General features: G+C 40.4%; 3 protein-coding genes across 6 annotated transcripts; 1 reads left to right on the top strand and 2 right to left on the bottom strand.

Annotated features, from left to right (window-relative positions):
* The first annotated feature begins 21 nt into the window (after positions 1–21).
* Positions 22–2696, top strand: fkbp1aa (FKBP prolyl isomerase 1Aa). Its single transcript, XM_039799419.1, has 5 exons — positions 22–147; positions 239–286; positions 860–972; positions 1452–1626; positions 1816–2696. The coding sequence occupies exons 1-4, from the start codon at positions 111–113 to the stop codon at positions 1581–1583; spliced, it is 330 nt and encodes a 109-aa protein (XP_039655353.1). The 5' UTR covers positions 22–110; the 3' UTR covers positions 1584–1626; positions 1816–2696.
* A 2729-nt stretch (positions 2697–5425) lies between these two features.
* LOC120558417 (syntaphilin) lies at positions 5426–10667 on the bottom strand. 2 transcript variants are annotated; one of them, XM_039799409.1, is made up of 5 exons: positions 10347–10664; positions 8069–8179; positions 7814–7948; positions 7555–7704; positions 5426–7420 (listed from the first exon to the last, which is right to left on the bottom strand). In XM_039799409.1, exons 2-5 carry the CDS (start codon positions 8110–8112, stop codon positions 6160–6162), a joined length of 1590 nt encoding a protein of 529 aa, XP_039655343.1. In that variant the 5' UTR covers positions 8113–8179; positions 10347–10664; the 3' UTR covers positions 5426–6159. The 2 variants fall into 2 exon arrangements, with proteins under 2 accessions (XP_039655343.1, XP_039655342.1); XM_039799408.1 differs by lacking the exon at positions 8069–8179 and having other exon boundaries at positions 10347–10667.
* A 1334-nt stretch (positions 10668–12001) lies between these two features.
* On the bottom strand, positions 12002–22903 carry rad21l1 (RAD21 cohesin complex component like 1). Of its 3 annotated transcripts, none has more exons than XM_039799411.1 (14): positions 22805–22903; positions 21840–22012; positions 21611–21740; positions 20423–20522; positions 18305–18408; positions 17617–17724; positions 16963–17064; positions 16584–16682; positions 16137–16366; positions 15939–16020; positions 14308–14453; positions 14094–14204; positions 12567–12641; positions 12002–12268 (listed from the first exon to the last, which is right to left on the bottom strand). In XM_039799411.1, the coding sequence occupies exons 2-14, from the start codon at positions 21984–21986 to the stop codon at positions 12086–12088; spliced, it is 1617 nt and encodes a 538-aa protein (XP_039655345.1). In that variant the 5' UTR covers positions 21987–22012; positions 22805–22903; the 3' UTR covers positions 12002–12085. The 3 variants fall into 3 exon arrangements, with proteins under 3 accessions (XP_039655345.1, XP_039655344.1, XP_039655346.1); XM_039799410.1 differs by lacking the exon at positions 22805–22903 and adding an exon at positions 22389–22492; XM_039799412.1 differs by lacking the exon at positions 22805–22903 and adding an exon at positions 22389–22492 and having other exon boundaries at positions 17617–17721.
* Positions 22904–22950: the final 47 nt, after the last annotated feature.

Raw genomic sequence — 22950 nt, 5'->3', positions numbered from 1 at the left:
TTTTTTATACATCCATGATGCCCACCCGCTCGTTCGTCAACAGGCCGCCCCTGCGTCCTGCTTCCGCTCGTGTTGTAGGGTGGTCAAGAGGAAGGAATCGAAGAGCCAACATGGGAGTAGAAATTGAGACCATAACTCCGGGCGATGGTGGGAATAATCGACCTTGTTTAACGGCGGAATAATAATATATTCACAGAGTGTACGATTCATTATTACACACGTTTTCTCTTATTTTCAGGACGGACATTTCCGAAGAAGGGGCAGCGCGTCGTGGTGCACTATGTCGGTGAGTGTGGAGGCTGGACTAGAGCCGAGGCTACTGATGGAGCTGAAATATATGGACGCTGTGTATTTTACAGCTAACGTTAACAAACGTTAAATGCAGCCCGCTAACGCGAGCTGTTAGCGGCGTGAAAGCCCGTTGTTTGCGTAAAATGGGGGACCAAGTAGAAACAATTTGTTTCAACTAACTAATGTTAACCGGTTGCATATTGCTGATTATGCTGGCTAGCATTGCAGCTAACGTCCAATACCACGTTTAACAAATTGCTTTTTTGTGTCTGTTCGGTTAACTTTTGCTAAGGTGGTGCTAAAGTAGGACATTTTCTCGCTGACAAAATGATTTCAACGGACTTATTTTGTTATTATTCGTAGCATTTAGCTAGAAGGACGGAACACCAGTCGAGCTAACGGTACATCAGCTGCTGTCAGTCCCCTAACGTAAGCTAACCTGGCCCTATGATGCTAGTCGGCTAACGTTAGCTCTGGGCTCTCAATTACCGTTATGAGACTAAAGTGGGACTTTCCAACAACCCGAGCTGATTATCCAGTGATAATCGCTATATATGATTTTTATCAGGCACACTGGCAGATGGGAAAGTGTTTGATTCTTCGAGGTCCCGAGGAAAGCCGTTTAAATTCAAGATTGGACACCAGGAGGTTATTCGTGGTTGGGAAGAAGGAGTAGCCCAGGTGAGGAGCTTGTTTTTAACTCCCAATAGCTCATTATATATATCTATAACATCATATACGCTTTATCATACAGTTACTCATATACACATGGTAACTGCTGTGTGTAGGCTACTTAATTTAATGGCAACAGCAATGTAGATATCTCTACTGCACATATTCTCCACGTGAGCTTTTGCACATTTCTTGTACAATATTTTGCACATTCAAAATCATTTGCAAAAACTGATATCTCCGTTTTTATTTATTTTCCTAAATCATTTTTATTTTTTATTTTTTTTAAATATCCAATTCAGGTAATGCCAATCAAACTGTTGATTGTTTTGATATATAACATACATCATGATTTTTTATTTATTTATTTTTATTGTGCACTCAAAGAGGGACTATCAATCAAATTGGTGTTGGTGTATTCCTTTTTAGGAATGGCTTGTATCTGTTTTTGCAAATTAACTCTTCATGTACCTCTTCCATGTTCACAGATGAGTGTAGGTCAGCGGGCAAACCTGATTTGCTCACCAGACTTTGCCTATGGCAGCAAAGGGCACCCAGGGATCATCCCACCAAACGCCACTCTCACCTTCGATGTGGAGCTGATCAGTCTGGAAGCCTGAAACTTGTGCACTCACTTTGTTTAATTCCACTCAAAATTTCAGGGTAAGAATTGTTTAAATAATTGGTACATATTACCAATAGTGTGCCTGTACATTCAGCCTTTGTACTTTAGAGTGATGTTCACAGATTAAATGTTATGCACGTAACAAGCTTTAGTCTCCATACCCTGTAATCTCCTCTTATCCCTCATTTTTAACCACATCCCTAACACACATTTTCTTTTCACTGCAGGTTGACTCCTATCTTGGGAACATGGAGGGAAAATGTTAACAGAAGATTCCTGCTCTTGATCCCTGCATAGGACCTATGTGTATATCTACACGAGTTCCCTCTCCTTTCCATTTAGATACAAATTATTATGTTTTGTCACTTGCTTTAAAACGTTATCCTCCATACTATACTTTAGGATCCATACAGTAATAAGTCATAGGCCATCCCATCCCATGTATTTTGTCATATTCTGCTATGTATTTTTATGGTGATGTTTTTTTATTTGACTTAAAAAATTTCAAATTTTGTGTCTACCATCACGACCAGGTTTTAGATAAGTGTCATACGTATTGAATGAATCTCATTCCTGTGGCTCTGTGGCCTTTACACTACAATTGTATTGATTGCGGGTAATGAAATGTCTTGAATAACAATAGTTTGACACAATGATATTTCTATGAATTACCTTTTGTGATACTTGTTATTGGGTTAAATTAGTATGGAATACATTGTAACCAGGGATTCATGAATCAAGCACATCATTGCCATGAACAGCCTACAGGTCTCTATACTGCAGCATCAAATTTTAATTTATAAGAGTAAAATGACTATTGCTGAAGCATTCAAGCCTGGACATCTTTTGTCTTGTTGACTGCTTGTAACACATCTGGGGAAAAATGTTTTTTTTTTTTTTGCCTAAGCAAAAGGTTTTGTGGGGAAAAACAAATATTTGATTAAAATGTTTCTAAACTTGCATGGTAAGCTCCCCCACAAGGATTTGTAGGCATATCTTGGGGTTTGTGATTATCTTTGTTTGAAGGAGTTGTGTGTAACAAGCTGTGGATGTTGTAAAAGGTCTGCTCCTTACTCTAAACACATTAAAAGAGTAATTTTAACACAAACAGCTATTTTCCTTTCATTTGGGTGATTGTATCTCACTGTTTAACCTTAGTATTACTATATATATGTATGTATATATATATATATATATATATATATATATATATATATATATATATATATACACACACACACACACACACAGTGGGGAGAACAAGTATTTGATACAGTGCCGATTTAGCAGGTTTTCCTACTTAAAAAGCATGTAGAGGTCTGTAATTTTTATCATAGGTACACTTCAACTGTGAGAGATGGAATCTAAAACAAAAATCCAGAAAGTCACATTGTATGATTTTTAAATAATTAATTTGCATTTTATTGCATGACATAAGTATTTGATCACCTACCAACCAGTAAGAATTCCGGCTCTCACAGACCTGTTAGTTTTTCTTTAAGAAGCCCTCCTGTTCTCCACTTATTACCTGTATTAACTGCATCTGTTTGAACTCGTTACCTGTATAAAAGACACCTGTCCACACACTCAATCAAACAGACTCCAACCTCTCCACAATGGCCAAGACCAGAGAGCTGTGTAAGGACATCAGGGATAAAATTGTAGACCTGCACAAGGCTGGGATGGGCTACTGGACAATAGGCAAGCAGCTTGTTGGCGCAATTATTAGAAAATGGAAGAAGTTTAAGATGACGATTAATCTCCCTCGGTCTGGGGCTCCATGCAAGATCTCACCTCGTGGGGCATCAATGATCATGAGGAAGGTGAGGGATCAGCCTAGAACTACACAGCAGGACCTGGTCAATGACCTGAAGAGAGCTGGGACCGCAGTCTCAAAGAAAACCATTAGTAACACACTACGCCGTCATGGATTAAAATCCTGCAACGCACGCAAGGTCCCCGTGCTCAAGCCAGCGCATGTCCAGGCCCGTCTGAAGTTTGCCAATGACCATCTGGATGATCCAGAGGAGGAATGGGAGAAGGTCATGTGGTCTGAGGAGACAAAAAAAGAGCTTTTTGGTCTAAACTCCACTCGCCGTGTTTGGAGGAAGAAGAAGGATGAGTACAACCCCAAAAACCCCATCCCAACCGTGAAGCATGGAGGTGGAAACATCATTCTTTGGGGATGCTTTTCTGCAAAGGGGACAGGACGACTGCACCGTATTGAGGGGAGGATGGATGGGGCCATGTATCGCGAGATCTTAGCCAACAACCTCCTTCCCTCAGTAAGAGCATTGAAGATGGGTCGTGACTGGGTCTTCCAGCATGACAACGACCCGAAACACACAGCCAGGGCAACTAAGGAGTGGCTCCGTAAGAAGCATCTCAAGGTCCTGGAGTGGCCTAGCCAGTCTCCAGACCTGAACCCAATAGAAAATCTTTGGAGGGAGCTGAAAGTCTGTATTGCCCAGCGACTGCCCCGAAACCTGAAGGATCTGGAGGTCTGTATGGAGGAGTGGGCCAAAATCCCTGCTGCAGAACTACAGGAAACGTATGATCTCTGTAATTGCAAACAAAGGTTTCTGTACCAAATATTAAGTTCTGCTTTTCTGATGCATCAAATACTTATGTCATGCAATAAAATGCAAGTTAATTCCTTAAAAATCATACAATGTGATTTTTCTGGAATTTTGTTTTAGATTCCGTCACTCACAGTTGGAGAACCTATGATAAAAATTAGACTTCTACATGCTTTGTAAGTGTGAAAACCTGCAAAATCGTGTGTGTGTGTGTGTGTGTGTGTGTGTGTGTGCTTCATTGATTTACAAATGAATGGTGTTATAGCACACTACAGTACACACACACTAATAAAGGCAAACTGCTCGAAGCATATTTTATTTTCCAAGAAGAGAGGAAATACCCAGGGTATTTGGCAATATTCTGTTTCTTGTGGAATTTAAGTACAGTTAATTGCCATTTCATTGCTTTTGCATGTACGGTACAAGGTGATGGGAGGTCTAGTTTCACATGGAGAAGGATAAGTGACATCGAGCAATTTAGAACGTGAAGGAAATGTAGTTGCACTGGAACCAAAGTCTAACAAATTTAAAATAGTGAGAAGTTCAAACAATATGGCATGCTCCAACCATAGATACGTTATAGTTTTTATTTTCCATTGAAGTTTGAATTTGACAGCTATTCTTCTGCCTTAAGCTTAATCATTGATTAAACAACCAGCAAAACCTCGTTGGAAAGTTCCCTGAAAGCTTTTTTGCATAAAAAGGCTGACATCGGTAACCACACATACTTCACATCATAGTTTACAATCGAGCCATTTCGGTTGAAACACAAAAAGTCAACTTGTAAGGTGAGTATTCACAACTATGATACATACACTACATTATTATAAACTGCAATACAGTGCTGTGAAAACAACCTACACTGACACAAAGTGTCTTTACTTGCAGCTGCACAAAGATAATTTAAAATTAGAAAATATATCCCTGTATCAAAAAAGTTATTTCTTCATAAAGTCCGTAAACAAAACAGCTCATCGCGTCCTTCATTCAGCTGTGTGGATCACAATCTACTGTATGCTCTTATCTCCTATAAGCTTTATAGAATTATGTAACTGTAGATACACGACCAGATGAGGCATTTCAGGACTGGAGCAGTGGAACTCATGTGCATATGAATGCCCTGCTCACACACCCGCCTCTAGGCTTTATTTTTGATTTTCTTTATTTTCAGGTTCATTGATACATAATAGATTTTAGCAAGCAAAGAAAATAATGTTGAGGGTAAATGTCCCGACAGGAAGAAAAAGAGTCTGCACAGTTTTAAACTCCCACGTTTTGTTTATTGGCAAAAATATCAATAACCTGTCTGTTCTGCACCTGAGAACTAGATTTAATGCACATGCTTTTCAAAAGGTAAAAGTCCCAACAGCTTTCAACCACAGTCGATATTTTCATGTGTGTAAAAAACTTTGCTGCCTACACTCACTGTGCTCTTTAAATCTATGAACTACTTCAGAACAAGTCAGACGTACTGACTGTAATTTATTTTTCTGATTTTTGCGGAACATTTTCATTTCATATTTCATTAATGTGACTCTCCCTTTCCCTTTTAACCAATTTCTTTTAAAAATGTGATGATAAAAATAGAGGAACATTTAACTTGAGACAATTCTCTTTTGCTTCTTTTCATAACATTTAGTGAATATCTTTGCCCAGAGGATATCATCTAAATCCTGGTAGGGGATTTTAATTCAAGCAAGAGAACCCAACCAAACTGTGGGTTACATGCAAATTCCAATAAAGAGACAACCACTTAATCTGCAGGCAGTAGCAGTAAGTGTATTTGAGTAATGAAATAATGGACAACTAATCCTTTGTTTTCTAAGGCAAGGCATGACCACAAAATCACAAGGGCATTATGTAAAACCTAGAAATCTTATAAGAGATATCCAACACACGGCATAGCCAAACTGTAATAAAGTCAGCATTGCTGTGGCTGTGCCTGCAGAGGTTGGGAGTTGTAATCTTTATGTCAGAGAGAGCAAGAAAGTCTTAGATCGGCGTTGTTCCATTCATGCTGATAGGCCTGCGTCCTCTGCCTGCACCCCGGCGGCGCAGCGAGTGAAGAGCCACAGCACAGCAACCTCTCAGCAGGGAGCCAATATGATACACCGGCATGACTTCCCGTGGCCCCCCTCGACACAGCCACGCCATGGTTGGCACCACTGGCATCGCCAACGCCAACAGATCTACGAGGAAGTACCGGCTCCAGTGGCAGAGCTGAGGGGAATACCCATCTTCATTTGTACCTTCGGCTTCATCCTCATGGTCCTCTTCTATCTCCACTACTACAGCGTCCTGCCTCTCTGGGAGTGGAGCTATAGGGTGGGGTTGGCAGCTGTGGGGCTCTCCTGGCATCTTTGTTACCTCCTCTGGTCTGTCGGGTGGTAGTGGCTCTACGCCGTAGGAATGCTCAGGAGGGAACGCAGCAGGTAAAGACGATGGAAAGCGATGGGGTTCTGAAGGGGTGATGTCTGCTGTGGCTAAAGAAATGATACTCAGCTCTTGGACACCGCTTTCCTCACACAGCCAGGTCATGGTCGGGCTGCAGGCCTGGGAGCGCACCTCTGGCTTCTTCTCCGCTGCAGGAGAAGGAGTAGGGATGGGCTTGGTAGCAGGGACAGCTGCAGTTGCAGTTGTTACTGGGGCCTCCTCCTGAGGTAAATGCAGGAACAAGTGATGGTGGGGGGGGTAGGTGTGGCCACTGCACTTGCAGCTGCTACTGAGACTGTGGCAGGAGTGTGAGATCGGCAACACCGCTCCCCCACTGCACAGCCTTTCGTAGGTGGAAGAGCGTGGCACAGCTGGGGGGCCTCGGATGCGGGTTTGTGGGGGCAGCTGCTCTGATAGGAGGGCCGCCTCCAGGAGCAGGTGGGTTTGTCCCGCCGGGCGAGACTCTCTGCTTGACTCGGGAGCGTTCGAGCTGCGCTCCAAATGCAGAGCCTCGCTGCTCAGTCGGGTGTGGGTGGTGCTGCTGCGACTCAAAGTGCTGGCTGGGGAACAACCACAGGAGCGAGACCTCCCCCCTGGCCGAGCTCCCTGCAACCCTGAGTATGGCTTGTGCGTGTCATGGGGGTCTTGTTCGCGGACACTCAGGTTGGACCTCACTGTCTCAACCACCTCCTGAAGGTGCTGGATCTCCTTGCGAGCCTCTTTCAGGGCTAACTGGGCCTCCACACGGTGACATTCCTCCTCTATCCAGTCTTCCTGCATCCTGTACAGTTGGCTCCTCAACTCATCTATTTCACAGTCTCTGATAAAGGAAAAAAAAAAAAAAAGATAAGTAAATAGAGTTTTTGTCTTTTACAGAAACAAAGCAAAGCATGTTTTGTTTTTTTTTCTGAGCTAGCACCCCTCAAAAGATAACGAAGGAGAAAAAGAACCCACCTGTGTTGTAGTCTTTCCACATTGTCCCTCAGTCTGGCTCGCAGATGTCGTATACACACCTCCTTCTGTTGCAGAGGGGTAAGGTACTGCTCCGGGGTCGGGGGCCTGATCCCATGGTTGTCACTGCATGCTGTGTGCTTTGCCTGACGCCTGAATCAACACGCGTATGGAAAGGTATTTTAAAGTTCTTGTGTAAATCAAACTGCTGTTGGACATGGCCCTGGAGGCATATTAACATATTTATGAGTAATATTTTAACCTGGGTGTACTAGGATGCGTCCGGGCTGTGGGGCTGCCCTCCGCTGCCCTAACCCGACCGGGATAGGTGTGGATACTGGATGCATCACTGTGGGAACATCGCACGCTGCCGCCGCCACCAGTGCCCACTGAGCGCCTTGAAGGTAGAGATAACATTAAACTTATTTACAATACAGTGAGAAGTCCCAAAATCAAAAATGTCCGATCTTTGGCATCATTCTGAAACTACAGGTGTGTGAGAAGGACGTAACGGTACCTGCGCTGACCTGAGGAGGGCTTTCGACTCGGAGTGAGAGACATTGATGTGCAAGGGACCTCCGATCTTTCCACAGCTGTCTCTAGATAGGGACGCTAGGAGCCCTCACAGCTGCAGCGTAAGAGCCGTTACAAAACCACATTAGAGGCAAATCAGCTAATAATAATAATCTAAATCATAAAACAAACTAAACTGAAGGAAAATGTATTTTTTCCTTCAACTTGTGGGATACTGCGTGTGGCCATTATGTGCTTCTTTACTGGAAGTCAGTGACAATAGTCTAACCCCAACCCTAATTAAAAAAAATAGTCTAGGCCAGCAGCAAATAAAGCCGCCTTTCTGTGCGGACACAAAGAAGGCACAGTGAGTTCCCAGTCAGTGCAGCTGTCTCTCTCTGAGCTGTGTCCTCCCTGTCTGCAGAGCCGCAGATAAACATGATAAACCTTCACATGAACTGCTGTCAAATGGCATCAGAGAAAATCTGACAATTCGTGGCTGGTAGTCAAAACGCTGAGTGTGGCCATTTCCTGCCTCCTTTTTTGTTAATAGGGCAGGGGTGTACGCATATATGATTTAGACCTGTTTTGTTCTAGATCCCATAACTCCAGAAGTCTCAGAAATAGAAAAAGAAATATTAGCAGTGTTGTAGCAAGGATATTAGCAATACTTAAGTCCTGAGTCCAAGCAAAGCCCCCCCCCACAACGTGTTTAATTATTAGATTCTTTCATATTTAATTGATTCGGTTAATTGTTCAATTACTGTATATAGTAATTTATTTCCCCAAACATGAAGGACTAAATGCTGTTTCAACCAGCAATAAAATGGTGGAAAATTACTGTCTTTTTGAAGCAGAAGAAGAAGAAAAACTTTAATTGATCCTGCAAGGGGGAAAATACATTTACAGGTGGGTATCGAAAGTGGGTATCTAAAACTGGGTACAGACCGACAAGACCCAAGTAGTGAAAGTTGGTAATATCTGGTCACATTTTTAGGCTTATTTACTCTTTTTTTTTTTTTTTATCAGATATTTCGGTATTCCAAATGTAGTCTCTATTTTATTTAAGTAATGCTTTGTTTTCACTGCATTGAGTAGTTTGATATCTATTGTTAAATTGATATCCTATAGGCACCGATATTGATAGCCAACCCTAACTCTTTAGTCCTTATTTGTTTATATTTAGTTGTCATGGAATCTGTCCTATTTGAGTCTAAATATTGAAATTAGCCTGTAAAATATCCACCATGTGTACGTTTTTAATTGTAGAATGTAAAGTAGTCTAGATTATTAAAAACCCTCAAACATTCACAGAATAATCACAGAGGACATGACCTCAGTGACCTCAATGGTAGAAAAATATGTTTTTCTCTCATTATCAGGTAGTTCTGTCACTCCAGTTATGGACAAGCTTACTTCTATTTTAAAGCAAAAAAAAAAAAAGGGGTGGGGGACAAAATGTTCTCATCTTTCTTAAAAAGTCCCTGTCCTAATGCAGCTCTATAGCGAACCTGCTGAAATATACCTGCTGTTGGTACATCTTTGTAGTGGCAGCAGACACAACAGACTTATAATCTACTAATAATGAAGTCTAAGCGAAACGGACGCATATTAATGTTTGTCCTATATTTAAATTCTAGGACAACGAAACAGGAAATCTCACCTCCCTCTCTTCTGTCTGCGCAACAAGTGGCAACGACGTTATTGGTGAGAAATACGCAATCATCTTACGTAAGTGTGAGTATGAGTGTTTACTGTGGAGGCGAGCATCATACAGTAGGTGGATGAAACTGTACTTAAAGCCGCATTTAGACGTGAAGATGAGATAGTCGGTTGATGATGCCATCATGTTTCAGGATACGCATCAGAAGGTGCGGAGATGTGTCACTGAATAGACTACTCAGTATGGGATTAAATCGCAAGTTTTTTTTTCTAATGTTGCCTTTTTTTAAGCGGTGTTTGATAAGCAGGCAGGCCAGCTGTGATGTTTTTTAAAAAGCTCCCCCCACCCCTCCAAAAAAAAGTGTCATCATTGGTTTGCGTAACCAGCTGACTAAAGAGAAATCCCTAAACAGGACATCTAACACTTCAGCAGTTTCTTTCCATAAAAGAAAACGCAGCTTCAGATAAAAACAGCTGACTAACAGTCCCAGTTGTGTCCTAAATCGGTTAGCCGACTGAACAGGGATACAACTCGGAATCTCAAAACAAAAGCCGGTGGAAGCTGCACACACTCCAAACACCGACACAGCTTATTTTAACAGGGATATATCAAACACTACCATTTCGGCAGGTGGAAGTTGCGCATCGTAGAAAACCCTCGGTTCTCGCCAGACTTGATGGTCGATGAACAGTCCCTGGTGGCAACAGGAAGAAAAGATGCTGCTGATGAGAGTCCATCCTGCAGCCATGGAGCCCGGAGATGAAATGAGGCAACTGCGTCTGCTGCATCGGTGCTTCTTAAAGTGACAGTAGGGGTCGGCGATAATAATGCTTGATTTGGCAGGACTCCGCTGCACATTAGTGACTGCTGACCGCTGGGATAATATTGCCTGACAGAGGAGGCGTAGTTTAGGAAGCCCATTCATTTGAACCACTGACGGGAGGGCAGGGTGATAAGTATCCAGCTGGACTGGTACACCGTGTACAACACCTCAGATAGATGATGGATGAATGTGGCAGAGGAGCATCCACTGACTAATGCAAGCCACAGAGAGCAAAGTTCGTTCCTTTCCAATAGAAATAGGCTACATTAACACCAGATCCATTTATGCATTTATTTTAATACAATCCACAATGACGAAGATGAGAACTCATTAACATATAACTACCAATTTCAAAAACTGTGGTTTAAACTGTAAATTCAAGACATTTTATATAATGAACTCCCAAGAACGAGTGGGAAGTCCAGTTTTGTAAAGCCATTCTTGTGTCTTCTAAGTATATGGTCTCTATTAATGGCCATCTCCTACTATCATGTGTGCTAAAAGAAAATTATTTTGCTGCCCCCAAATGTGTGATGTCAGGCCTGCAATGAGCAGAAAATAAAATGGATGACATACAAACTGAGAAGTTGTAGGCTGAAAAATATAAACTTAATTTGCGTCTATTAATACTGTATAATTTAACATCAGTCATCCCATTTGTTGCTAAGGGTACAGCTCAGTGCTGTACAGAAGTAAGTACTCTGTTTTATGGATATGGATATTGAATATATTTTGACCGCGAGAATAAAAGAATTGAATATATGAATTGACTTTCATATCCCAAACTTTAGTAACATCAAATTCAAACTTGTTAATGCTATACAAATGTATCCAAATCGAGAAAACATGTATATGTGCAGTGAAACAGGGAACAATGTTAAATAGATATAAATAATACCTGTACTTTAGAGCAATACTTTTTTGCAACATTTGCTTATAATGAAATGTCCATTTTGCACAACAAGGGTTCAAGTGACACCTGGTGCATAGCAGGTCTTACATACATACTTAAAAACCCTTGGTTATAATAAATAGAAGAGGAACTGGTGTAAATCACTAACTGAACATGCCGGAAATTTCAGTCCTAAAAGATCCCAAGAATAACTTTAATGCCATATGTTACTGACCACTAAAAAATAAATACTCAATTATTTAAAATATTTTAGTATGTCAGATACTGTAGGATGCCACAGGCCTAATAAAAACAGTCTGGCAAAGAGTCTTAGAGAAGTTGAGTGATTCATTGATACTTTCCCAATTTCTTACTAAAGAAAAGTGCAGAGAACAAAACAAAATATTTACAAGTCTTAAGACACACACGTATACTAATGTGTGTGTGACACACAGTATAATATAAAGTTAGATCTTTCTTTCAAGCTGTTTTTACCATTCCGCCCAGAAACCTATTTGAGTAAATACAATTTTACCCTGGGAACCTGACATAGCAACGCAAACATGTGACACTTGTGCATGAGGCAGATCGAGTAGAACCAGAACTGCATCTCTGTTTTGTAAAGAAACTGTTTTCTGTTTTACTAATTGTAGAACTTCGGTCCAGGAGTAAGAAGGATGTCCTCATAGGGTGCTCTCTGGCTCAGATGAAGGGCTTCTTGTTTTTTCAGGACCAGAAGACAGAAGAAAGTGGTTGCAGCCTGCAAGCGAGTGCTTCCTTCACAGAGTGCCTCCAGGCTAAACGTGGTAACACTGTTGCTCTGGCTCTGCCGGGGGGACACACGGACACACACGGACACACACGGACACACACGGACACACACGGACACACACACACAATTTAATTTCCCAACATCATCCCTAATCCTGCCCCAGCCTTCTCACCTTTAAATCCCTGCCCACTGTGACTATAGATTTGTATCTGCCTTGGGGGAAAGAGACTGCCTAACATTGAAACAACAGCCCTGTGTCATCAACATACAGGCTTTACACATATAGAAAATGTAAGATGCGGTAGGTTTAGCTGTCATTCTAATACCTGAACATTTATTTTTAGGTCCTTACTTTTAGTGTGTTCAGAAGCTTCTGTGTACGCCTGCTGATCCTCCTCTCCTCAAAGTCCTGGCTGTCGAGCATAGACTGCAGATTAGAAAAGGACCATATTTCAGTCAGGGATGCCAGGAACATCTCCAAGGCAGCATGGGAAATTAACACACACCATCTGGCAAACGCTAATACATTTGTAGTTTGTTTACAGTACCAGCCATTTTTTTTCCCAGATAACAATCCATTATTTGTTCACTTTCAATGATAAAGCCAGTGAAATCTGGAGGCCGACAGGGTCTAATTCCCTGCCCTGGTTCTATTTGTAACTGTGTGTGTTCCAAGGTTATTATAGTTTTGCATTTTTCATTAGTTTTTGTTTTTATTTCGTTTTGACTTTTTGTTTTCAAATTCAGTTTAGTTTTAATTAGTTTTTAAAGCGGGTTTGCTAGTTTAGTTTACATTTTTTGAAAATGCTTAGTTTTAGTTTAGTTTCAGTTTTCTTTTTTTGTAATATGGGTTATTTGACAGGGGCAAGATTCAAAAAGGTCAGAAAAAGTATTGTGTAATAATAACTCAAAAACATCATACCATTTTAGAAATATGTAGGCTATTCACAATGTATTCAACAATAACACCCGTAAGTTACATAAAATGTAGCCTACATTTGATTAGCACAAATATGTAAACAGCCTACACAAGACGCCGCTGTAAGTGCAAAATGTGTAAGTGACGTGTGCCAGGAAAAAACCTAAATAGCCAACAGACTAAAGAAGACATACTGTACATGATGTTTTGTTGTTACAGGTGTTTTGAACTTTGGTTCGAGTAAAGTGGTGAAATTTTTGAAGTCAATCGAGTCACACAGTTGTGTAGACTTCCCAGTATCAATCAACATATTAACCCACGCGTCCTTCGTCCTCGCTTTTAGCGTTCCTGCGTATTTACTAACCTGTGGTGTTCTCTGTCCTGCGGTTGTCTCCGTCATGCTGCCTGGCCCTGTAGCCATACATCCACGCCCTGTACCGGGGTTAGCTTCTGTTTCAGGGAAAGGGGGCTTTGCGTTCTCCTTTACCTTGTCAAGGTAAGCTAGCTTAGCATCCTTGTGCACGCTTCTCAAATGTACTTTCAAATTTGTGGGATTTTTCCCTTTAATAAATTGTGCACATATGGACATGATGCCAGGCGAGGAGCACGGACTATGTTGTGTTCAATTTGACATGGAATGTCGGAATTTCTGGGTTCCCAGTCAGAAACTATATATGTCTACGGCGTAGACTGTATAAAACAGGTCTATGGTCAGAAACGTCAACTCTGAAAGATATAACATTATTTGCTCTATGAAAGACATTGACATAGACGAAAACTAAGGACATTTAGTCGATAATTTTATTTTAGTTAGTTTTGCAGACAGACATTACAGTTTTAGTTAGTTATCGTTTTTTTGTAATGCCTCGTTTTTATTTTTATTTCAGTTTTTTCCCACCTAGTTTTCGTTATTTCGTTTGTTTTCGTTAACGATTATAACCTTGGTGTGTTCACAGGCACCTGAGTGTGGAGGGAAGTTGACTGAGTCTCCTGCTGTATGCAAGACGGATGGACAAACATGGAGTCTTCTGATGGAAGTTCTGGATGGGTGAACTCCGACTCGTTTTCATCCTGACAGACACACAGCACAGATTATAGATCGAAGATTAAAAGGTGAAAAAGTATCATAAATGAGAATTAAATCCTTCTCATCACACGGCATGCTAATGCTTACTTGTGCCAGCTCTGAGTAATTCCCACGTTGATTGTCATTTATGTGATCAGGGTCTGTCAGCTCAGTGTTGTGGGTTCTTTCTGGATCTATTGATGAATCTACGATACTGACGCTGTCTGTGGTGAGGGCGCTTATGTCCCTCTGAACTATACAACACATAAAGCAGATTACATGTAACTATAGCATGACAGGAGATGCAGAACAGAGAACACAAAATTCATGTTGTTGTTTTTTGTCATTTGATCATACACCAAACAGTCCAGGCACATAGGAATTCTTGTGCAGGCTCTTTAAGTCAAGTAAAAAGAGTTAAGGCCAAAGAAAAGCACACCGACTAAAATAGAAAAAGGTAATACAAGATGAATAAATTAAAATAAGACCAAAACAAATTGAAATACTGTACAAAAGAGTGCACAAAATATAATAAATTATCAATAATGTACAGGGTTTCCCATAGAAAATTTGTTAGTTAAGGAGGTAGGGTGGGGTTTGCTGTCAGATGGGGGAGGCCTGTCTCTCAGCCTGTCAGTCAGGCAATAGGGCATAGTGAACACAGCGGTGCCTGCCTGTAACAGAGGAAGTCTAACGTTAACCCATACCGTGACAGCTTTCACCTCGCTGTTATATACGCCGTCTGCGTGGAGTTTTGAAAAGAAAAAACTTGCAACCACTTTACCGGCACTGCCGTGACTCACTGGGACTTTAACAAAGTTGACGTTGTTTCGCTCCGTCGGCACCACAGCTCTGCGTGTGTGTGTGTCAGCAGTCGGAGCTCCGCTCTCTGTCAAGATGCAGAGACGTCAGCTCACGCTTATGCGCTCTCGGGTACCGAAATTTGGCACCGTTTGATTTAAAGTGAATTGGTCCTTGGTGGTACCGACGTGCCGACAGTTTGCTTATGCAGCCGCCTAAACTGCAAGGTGCTGCAGGAAACCCTGGAGGATACAACTATGGGGGATATTGCATTTTTTTCCACCAGCAATACATTAGTACAGAGCCCCAAGGACATGAGCAAAAAAAAAAATATCTAAAGTTTAGTTTCACGTGCTCACACAAAACTTTCATGAAAGTTTTGTGTGAGCACGGTTCTCATGGGCTTTATAAGTCTTAACGTGAAAAAGCTTAACCTGGTTTAATGTACCTAAACAACGATCAGTGATCACCAAATTTCAGTGGTTATGAGGAGCAATATGAGAGAGAAATTTGGTGATGATTGATCGTTGTTCAGGTACATTAAACCACATTAAGCTTTTTCACGTTTAGCATTTTAGATTGTCCCCGTTGAACTCAGAGTGAGGAGACGGCTCCGTCGCCGAAACTACTTTGCTAAAGGGCCTAATTATATTTGGCACTTAGACTCTTAGGACAAATTGAAGCCTTTTGGCATCTATATAAACTCCTCTTTAGCCGCCATCCTTTCTAACCGGAGTTCTTTGCTGCAGTGCTGCTGACAGTGGCACTGGCTCTGTTCATAACAGCGCAAAATGGGTTTCAAAGCAGCGCACATGAAAACAAATCTAAAGTTTAGTTGTTTTTTTGCTCATGTCCCCTTAGTGGCTCCGTACATTATAGATAGTGAGATTATCGTTTATAGAAATTATAGTTCTGTCACTGCTTGTGCAAGTTCCTACCTTCTTGTCCATCCTGGCGCATCATCTCAACCTCCTCACACGCACCATAATACTTCCCCTGGAAAATACTCTTGGCAAAGAGCTGCAAGGGCAAAATAAGGTTTAATTGTCAGCAGTAATTTCAATTGAATGTTTCACTATTGATAGATTGTTTTTAAGATGAAAGACAAACATTACAGTGATTTGTCATTATTTTACCTCCTTTATCTGTGGAGTTGCTACAGTGGTACACGGCTGTGTAAAGAGTTTGTCTGCACTTCCGCTCTCCTTCCACTGCATGAGCTGCAAGGTTGGTGGGGCCATGTCCAATGGGGCAACCAGATCTGAATAGTCAGAAAGCTGCTCTCTGATGAAGTCATTGGTCAGCTCTTTAGACTGGTCCACAACCAACCTGCGTTTCCTCTTTCCCCTCTTTTTCTCTGAATTTGCTGAAAGGAAACCGGGGAAAGTCATTAGGAATAGTTGTTTTGTTGCATCAAGAGCCTCGTTGTGTGGCACGGAATGGACACCAGGTCAACGGTTTTAAGAGTTTGGTTAGGCTTTCAGGGGGAGGGATGCCAGCAATAAATGCTTTGCATAATACAGTAGATTTGTGGAAGGATGAGTTGAAGGAACACAGTTTGAGAGTTGTTTGGTTGTGCCTACGAGTGATGGTCACAGGTTCAAGGGCAAAGGCCTCCTCCTCATTAGCGAGCAGGGTGGTCTCACTCTGTGTAGGGGTCACCATCATCTTTTTGTCCGCATCTGGAAAACATATTGGAGTCTACTTTGAGTTTGAAAATAAGTCTAAATGCACGTCTTTATGAACAAAACTATCCACTGGTGCGGCTGTACCATCAAACAAAATCATCATCTACACCATCCACCCAGTTAAATACAAAATACAGGCAGAGCACTAATAATTATTGAACTACTATTAGGCAGCAGTTCAAATGGATATGCTTTTCATTAATGTTAATGGACAGTAAAAACAGTATGTAAATAACATCTGTACTATATAATATTTATCATGATGAATTATCACCTTGTTGATGATTGAGTGCAGAGATCTCTGGATTTTCATGTTGAGGCTCTTCGGGGATGAAGTCGGTGGACTCAACATTATCAGTGGGGTTTGTCAGAAAGTCTACAGGGTTAGTAAAAATTAAAAGAATCGATCATTCTTATTTTATTTATTTTTGTAAAGCAGCAAAATAATCAACATTGACATAACAAGGGCAAAGATTTACAGTAGATCATTTTAGTAATTGAATGTAATCTGTAATAAAAGTGTGATTTTCTTGCTACAAAGCGACACCTTTTTCTAATTTGGTTATCATGATAAAATGAGCAGTCAGGCCATACGGTTTCTCAGATGCTATTTTTTCTTTGTGTCCCAATTCAGAGGCTGGACCCTTCAAAGACACAGCCCATGAACACTAGTTCTTCAGAGGACATAAAAGCCAGGTAGAATGTCTGCTTCTGGCCTCTTCTGTGTCAAAATGATATTTTCATAATACGGTTTACTGTTGTTATATGCATTATAGTCTGACATAGTACTTGTCTAGTTTGGCGAAAGGTTAAAGCCCACTATTAACAACAGTAAAAAAACAGTGAAAAACTGTAATATTGTTTTTTCAGTACATTATGTTCGACAAAAATATGGCAAAACTTATCCTGATCAATTCACAATCCCTACCGAGTAGGTCGAATCCTCTATCCTCATCCCCAAAAGCATCTCCATGTTGAGTCAGGCTCTGGAATGTCATATCCATTAGCCCACCATGGTGGCTCTGGGACTCATCTGCTACCCATGAAAGCACACAAAGGGGGGATTCAGTCAGTATGAGTTGTCTGCTCTGCACAGAAAACCATGCTTTAAAAAGGAAAAGGTTGATGTCATATATTTTTGTTATTGTCAACAAATCCCATGAAAAGATCAAAACCAACAATGCATTAGTCTGTCTCTCAATCTATTTCTAACTTTCTTATCACGTCAGTGGAAATCAGCCTCAAGCATATTCATTGCTGCATATCTAAATCTTTAAAAGAAGGTTGCACATATATAATTTCATTTCTAAACTGTTTTCTAAAAAAGCTAGGGTAAATAACTTATTCATTGGGGACTATTTTCAGCTGTGGATTTGCTGTGCTAGTTGAGTATTGCAGAAGTACCTAAATTCATCATCACGAAGAAACATATTATATTGTTTTTGGACCACAATGGAGCTCTATGGCACAGAGAAATGGGATATATCAGGCTTTGGCTACATAGCAAATACTTAAGTACGCTGAATATACCAAAATGCTCTATACTACCAAGGCAAATGGCATTAGCTCACATCAAATCAGAAAGTACCCTAATATGGGAACAAACTGGTTCTTACCGAAATCTACCATGTTCAGAAAGCCATTTCCATAATCCTCCTTCAGAGTGATTTCCTCTGATCGACACTGGTTCAGTGAAAAGTGGTCCACGACATCTATGTTACTGGTGTCCCAGTATGAAGAGAACAGTGTGAACAATTATGGTCATTTAAGAAGAACAAAAAGTTTCTGTGAATGAACCTGTGCTTATTAAAGTGCCAAGTCTTGGGCAGAGGTGGGTAGTAACGAGTTACATTTACTGCGTTACATTTACTTGAGTAAGTTTTTGAAAAAATTATACTTCCAGGAGTAGTTTTAAATCACTATACTTTTTACTTTTACTTGAGTAGATTTGTGAAGAAGAAACTGTACTCTTACTCCGCTACATTAGGCTACAATGAGGTCGTTACTTTTCTTTTGACCTCTTTGGTATTCTACGTGTCATTGTTTTTATCCCCCGCGTTCGCCTCATTTTAATGTTTTATTTTGACAGAGAGAGAGACTTCCGCTAAAGGCTCTATCACGTGGCTGTGTTTCACCAATCAAACGTAGTTGTGCAGTCTCGTCACGTGACCATACTCAATCTCATCGGCGGGACGGGTTAGCTTTACAGTCGCAGCAAAACAAAAATGACAATGTCAGAATCAACCATCGGCAATGCAGACACAGATGAGGAGGAACACCCCAGAGGCCAGATCAACATGTCCTGGATTTATTTCAGTTACCCGGCTTCACCTAACCTAACAACCGCGGTCCCGCAACTGTGTCACGACCACTGACATATATAACGGTGGTTAACAACTAGTTCAGTCAACCCAGGGTTTCCCAATCTAGCGGCGCGTGTTTACATAAAAGAGGCGATGTTTGCACAACATGACCAATAGCCACATATTTTACATAAGAAGAGCAAACTATAATTCTACATAAATATGAAGAACACAGACACGGTTTTACAGACAAAAACGCAATACAGTCGCTGCTTCCTAAAACAGGAGGACAGCTGGCAAAAAAATAAATAAATAGGCGACGCTGTAGATGCGTAGGCTAGCCTACATCACAACGATTATCAATATCACTTCCCCATCAGTCAGGCACAACATCTGACCATAATTACACTTGTGCTTTCCATAAACTGCCGTTGCTTTAGCCTATTATTTCAGTTGCAACCCTGGCAGTGGAAGCGATCGTGAGAGAAAATAAAAAATATAAAAAACATAATTCAAACCGCTGTGCGCATTGGTGACACACGGCTCAAGAAGCCGACAAATAGCCGCTATGTAATTCCCTCCCATTAAAATCTATATATTTCATAAATATACCCATCAGGGAATGTTAACGGGGTTGTCGGTCTCTAAATGTTTTTTGTATGAGCGCACCTCTCTCTCTCTCTCTCTCGCCCCGAGCTCCGCCTGATCTTCTAAGAACGGTGACGCCGTTATCAATCGAGTATTGATTGGTCAGTATGCGGTGCTTTTACACCGGTTGATCTCTGATCTCCAACATAACCTGCTCCCTACCAGAAAACCAAATCTTGCTTCGTAGTCCAGGCCTCTGGCCTCATAATGAAAGCATGTTTACCTTAGTAAAAGTGCCAAACAGCAGCTACATTACCTTGTTCTAGTTCTGCCTGCAGAACCTGGTAAAAAAAAAGTATAAAGGTTTGGAAATTTGTGTTACTTGTGCTTATTTATTTTTTATGTATTATTATTTTATTGATTTTATTTTTGAAGTATTTGAATTTACCTGGATTATTTTAATCTAAGCTATTTTGTAATTAATTAAAATGTATTTTATTGATTGGATGAACTAGGCTATAATTTGCCTAAAGAGGATTATTTTGTATTTTTGTCCGTCTGATTGAATGTTTGTGTTAAAAATAAACCAGACGTTACTCAACAGTTACTCAGTACTTGAGTAGTTTTTTCACCAAGTACTTTTTTACTCTTACTCAAGTAATTATTTGGATGACTACTTTTTACTTTTACTTGAGTCATGTTATTCTGAAGTAACAGTACTTTTACTTGAGTACAATTTTTGGCTACTCTACCCACCTCTGGTCTTGGGTGACATGTCTCAAAGAAACCTGCAGTATATCAATGTAAGGTTAGGATTTATTGGAGAATAGGAGAAAATGGTACCTTGGTTTTGGTAGCTGGGCATCAAAGGCAGTGAAATCTTCGATCAAGGTAATTGCTTTTAGTGTTGCCTCGAGCCCCTCTACGGGCAAATCTGTCTGACCTGGTGTGTTGAGAGAAAAACAGGGAAAATTATACAAATATGTACTGCATTTAGAACTAAATTAGTTAAGAACCGCAACCAATAATAATAAATAATTTAACCGAAGAGGTATTTCTTTGGAGCTTTTACAGGTACTAAAATGTCATGTCGAGTTGACATCTGAATTTGTAGTCTTAACGATTTTACACACAGGTACTTGTCAGCTGAACTAATGAAATTAGAGATGCTTCTTAACCTACTTGTTGGGTATGTATAAAAAGATGTTTTAGCTGCAGTTTAGTCTGTGTGATACTGTACATAAGAAAAAAACATACACACAACATTCTTGCATTGAACTCCTTTCCTTCCAAAATAAGTTAGTTAAGTTATTATGTCACCCTCTGGTGGTTGTTTTCATTAGGGAAAGTATTTACCAGTCTTTACAATCAGTTGCCAGGTGATTAGATACTAGACATGGGCCGGTTACCGGTTTCCAAGGTATACTGAGGTTTGAAAAAGTCACGGTTTCATAACCACTAAAATGTTCTGTCATACTGTTATGAGTCTTCAAGGACAGAAAGTGCAGTTTGGAAATCCCTCTCCCTGCTAGTGTGCAGTGGTTCAAAATAAAATACATTCATTGTTCATTGGGGGAAAAAAGTTGTTTTTTAACCAGACATTTAAAAAATAATACATTTATAGCGGTCACTGCAATACCGTAATACTGTGAAACCGTGATATTTTTGCTGAAGGTTATCATACTGTCAGAATCGCATACTGGCCCATGCCTATTAGATACATCTAGCTAAAACTGATGCAGTATAATACACCAGCCCTGCCATAAATCTTACCTTCATAAAGGGTTATGAATGATGTTCAGTTTTGTTTAAACTGTTTTAGAGGTGTTGATTCAACTGTATGATCATTTTAGATGATGTTGTCTTTTCCCTTTTAATGAATGCATCCAGGTGGTCATAGTTGTCACTTCCCTACCTTTGCACAGCCATAATTAACATTTCAGCCAGCCCAGTGTAACCACAACCCTGTGTTGCCTTTATTTGTCTCTACAATTTAAAGGATTTACACTAACAAAACAAACAGGATGTTACCTGGCCTGAATGCCATTTTAATTTTAACCAGGGCATCATTGCAGTCTGCAAGGAGATACTTCGCTTTCTTGGAGTAGATCCTGACCACACCAATGAGCAGATGACCAGATGTCCGCAAACCAATTTTCATCTACAAGATCACACATACATCTTAGACAGCACTCATACTTTCTGTGTAAGTTATTACATTATGTGGGAGTTTTGGGGCATGCGTTTTGACATGTTTTACCTTTGGGGAAATGATGTCTTTGATTGTTGTTTCTAAATTACATTCAAATACGTGGGCCTTTGTGAGTTTCCTTTCCCAGTGCGCTGCTAGCCAGATTTTGGCTAGAGGCCCCCGCTTGGATGTGAAGAGTTGAGTGTAGAACATCATGTTGGAACACCAAAGCTAGCTGTCACCTGTCACAAACACAACAATGATTAGCTAAACCTTTCCCACGTGTCTGATAAATGCGGCTATATTAATTTAGCTGCCGTTACAGTGACTTGGTAGAACAATAGTTAGCCGTTTAGTCAGTGAAGTGTTATTGCTAAATGAGCTTGAACTTCTAGGGTCAAAGTTGGCTAACGTTAGCTAGCTAGCTGCGTTTGCTAGTAACGTTAACTATCGCTAGCTGGCTAACGTTAAATTGCGACTGTTTTTTTTTGTTTTGTTTTTTTAGATATAGCTAGCTAAACATATTTTGCTGAATATCTTTTAATATAGTAAATTATTTAGGTAGAAAGATTAAATTGCGAATTAAATTATTAACGTATACACATTGCATCTGCCTACCTTAACTTTGAAAAGTGCCGCGGTTTGACTTCTTATATACTGTCTATGGTTGACATTTGGAGCGTGCACATCACCGCGAGGATAAACTGCGACTTCCGCCAAAAATAAAATAAAAAGGTTGGTGTCGGTTGACCCTTATATACCGTCTATGGGTTGACCAAACGATTTTATCTAGGCACTACTATTCACATCAGAAAGTGACGTGAGATAATCGATATTGATGACTGTGTTTTTTTAACTTTATTGTGTAAATTCTTACTACAACTTCGATATTCTTAATCAGGACACACGATAAATGACCTACAGTGACCTATAAAAAAATAAATATAAACAGCAACGTTAGTAAAAAATAAAAATAAAACTTAAAAAAATAAATAATTCTGTAGCATATTAACTATTTATCAAAGAAATCTTACCGGTGACGTTGCTTCCCCTCGGTTTGCTCATATTTGCGGTCACCTCTAGCCGTAAACTAACGTTAGCAACTTGTGACCATTTGTGACATGATTTCCAAAACAGGTGTCCAGCTTTCAGCTCTTTATGTCGAATTTACAATGTTAAC

This window comes from Perca fluviatilis, chromosome 5, assembly GCF_010015445.1.
Source record: "Perca fluviatilis chromosome 5, GENO_Pfluv_1.0, whole genome shotgun sequence".
In the NCBI taxonomy this organism is placed as follows: domain Eukaryota; kingdom Metazoa; phylum Chordata; class Actinopteri; order Perciformes; family Percidae; genus Perca; species Perca fluviatilis.
Note: the sequence above shows the minus strand (reverse complement) of the source record. Positions and strands in the feature narration are given on the sequence as shown.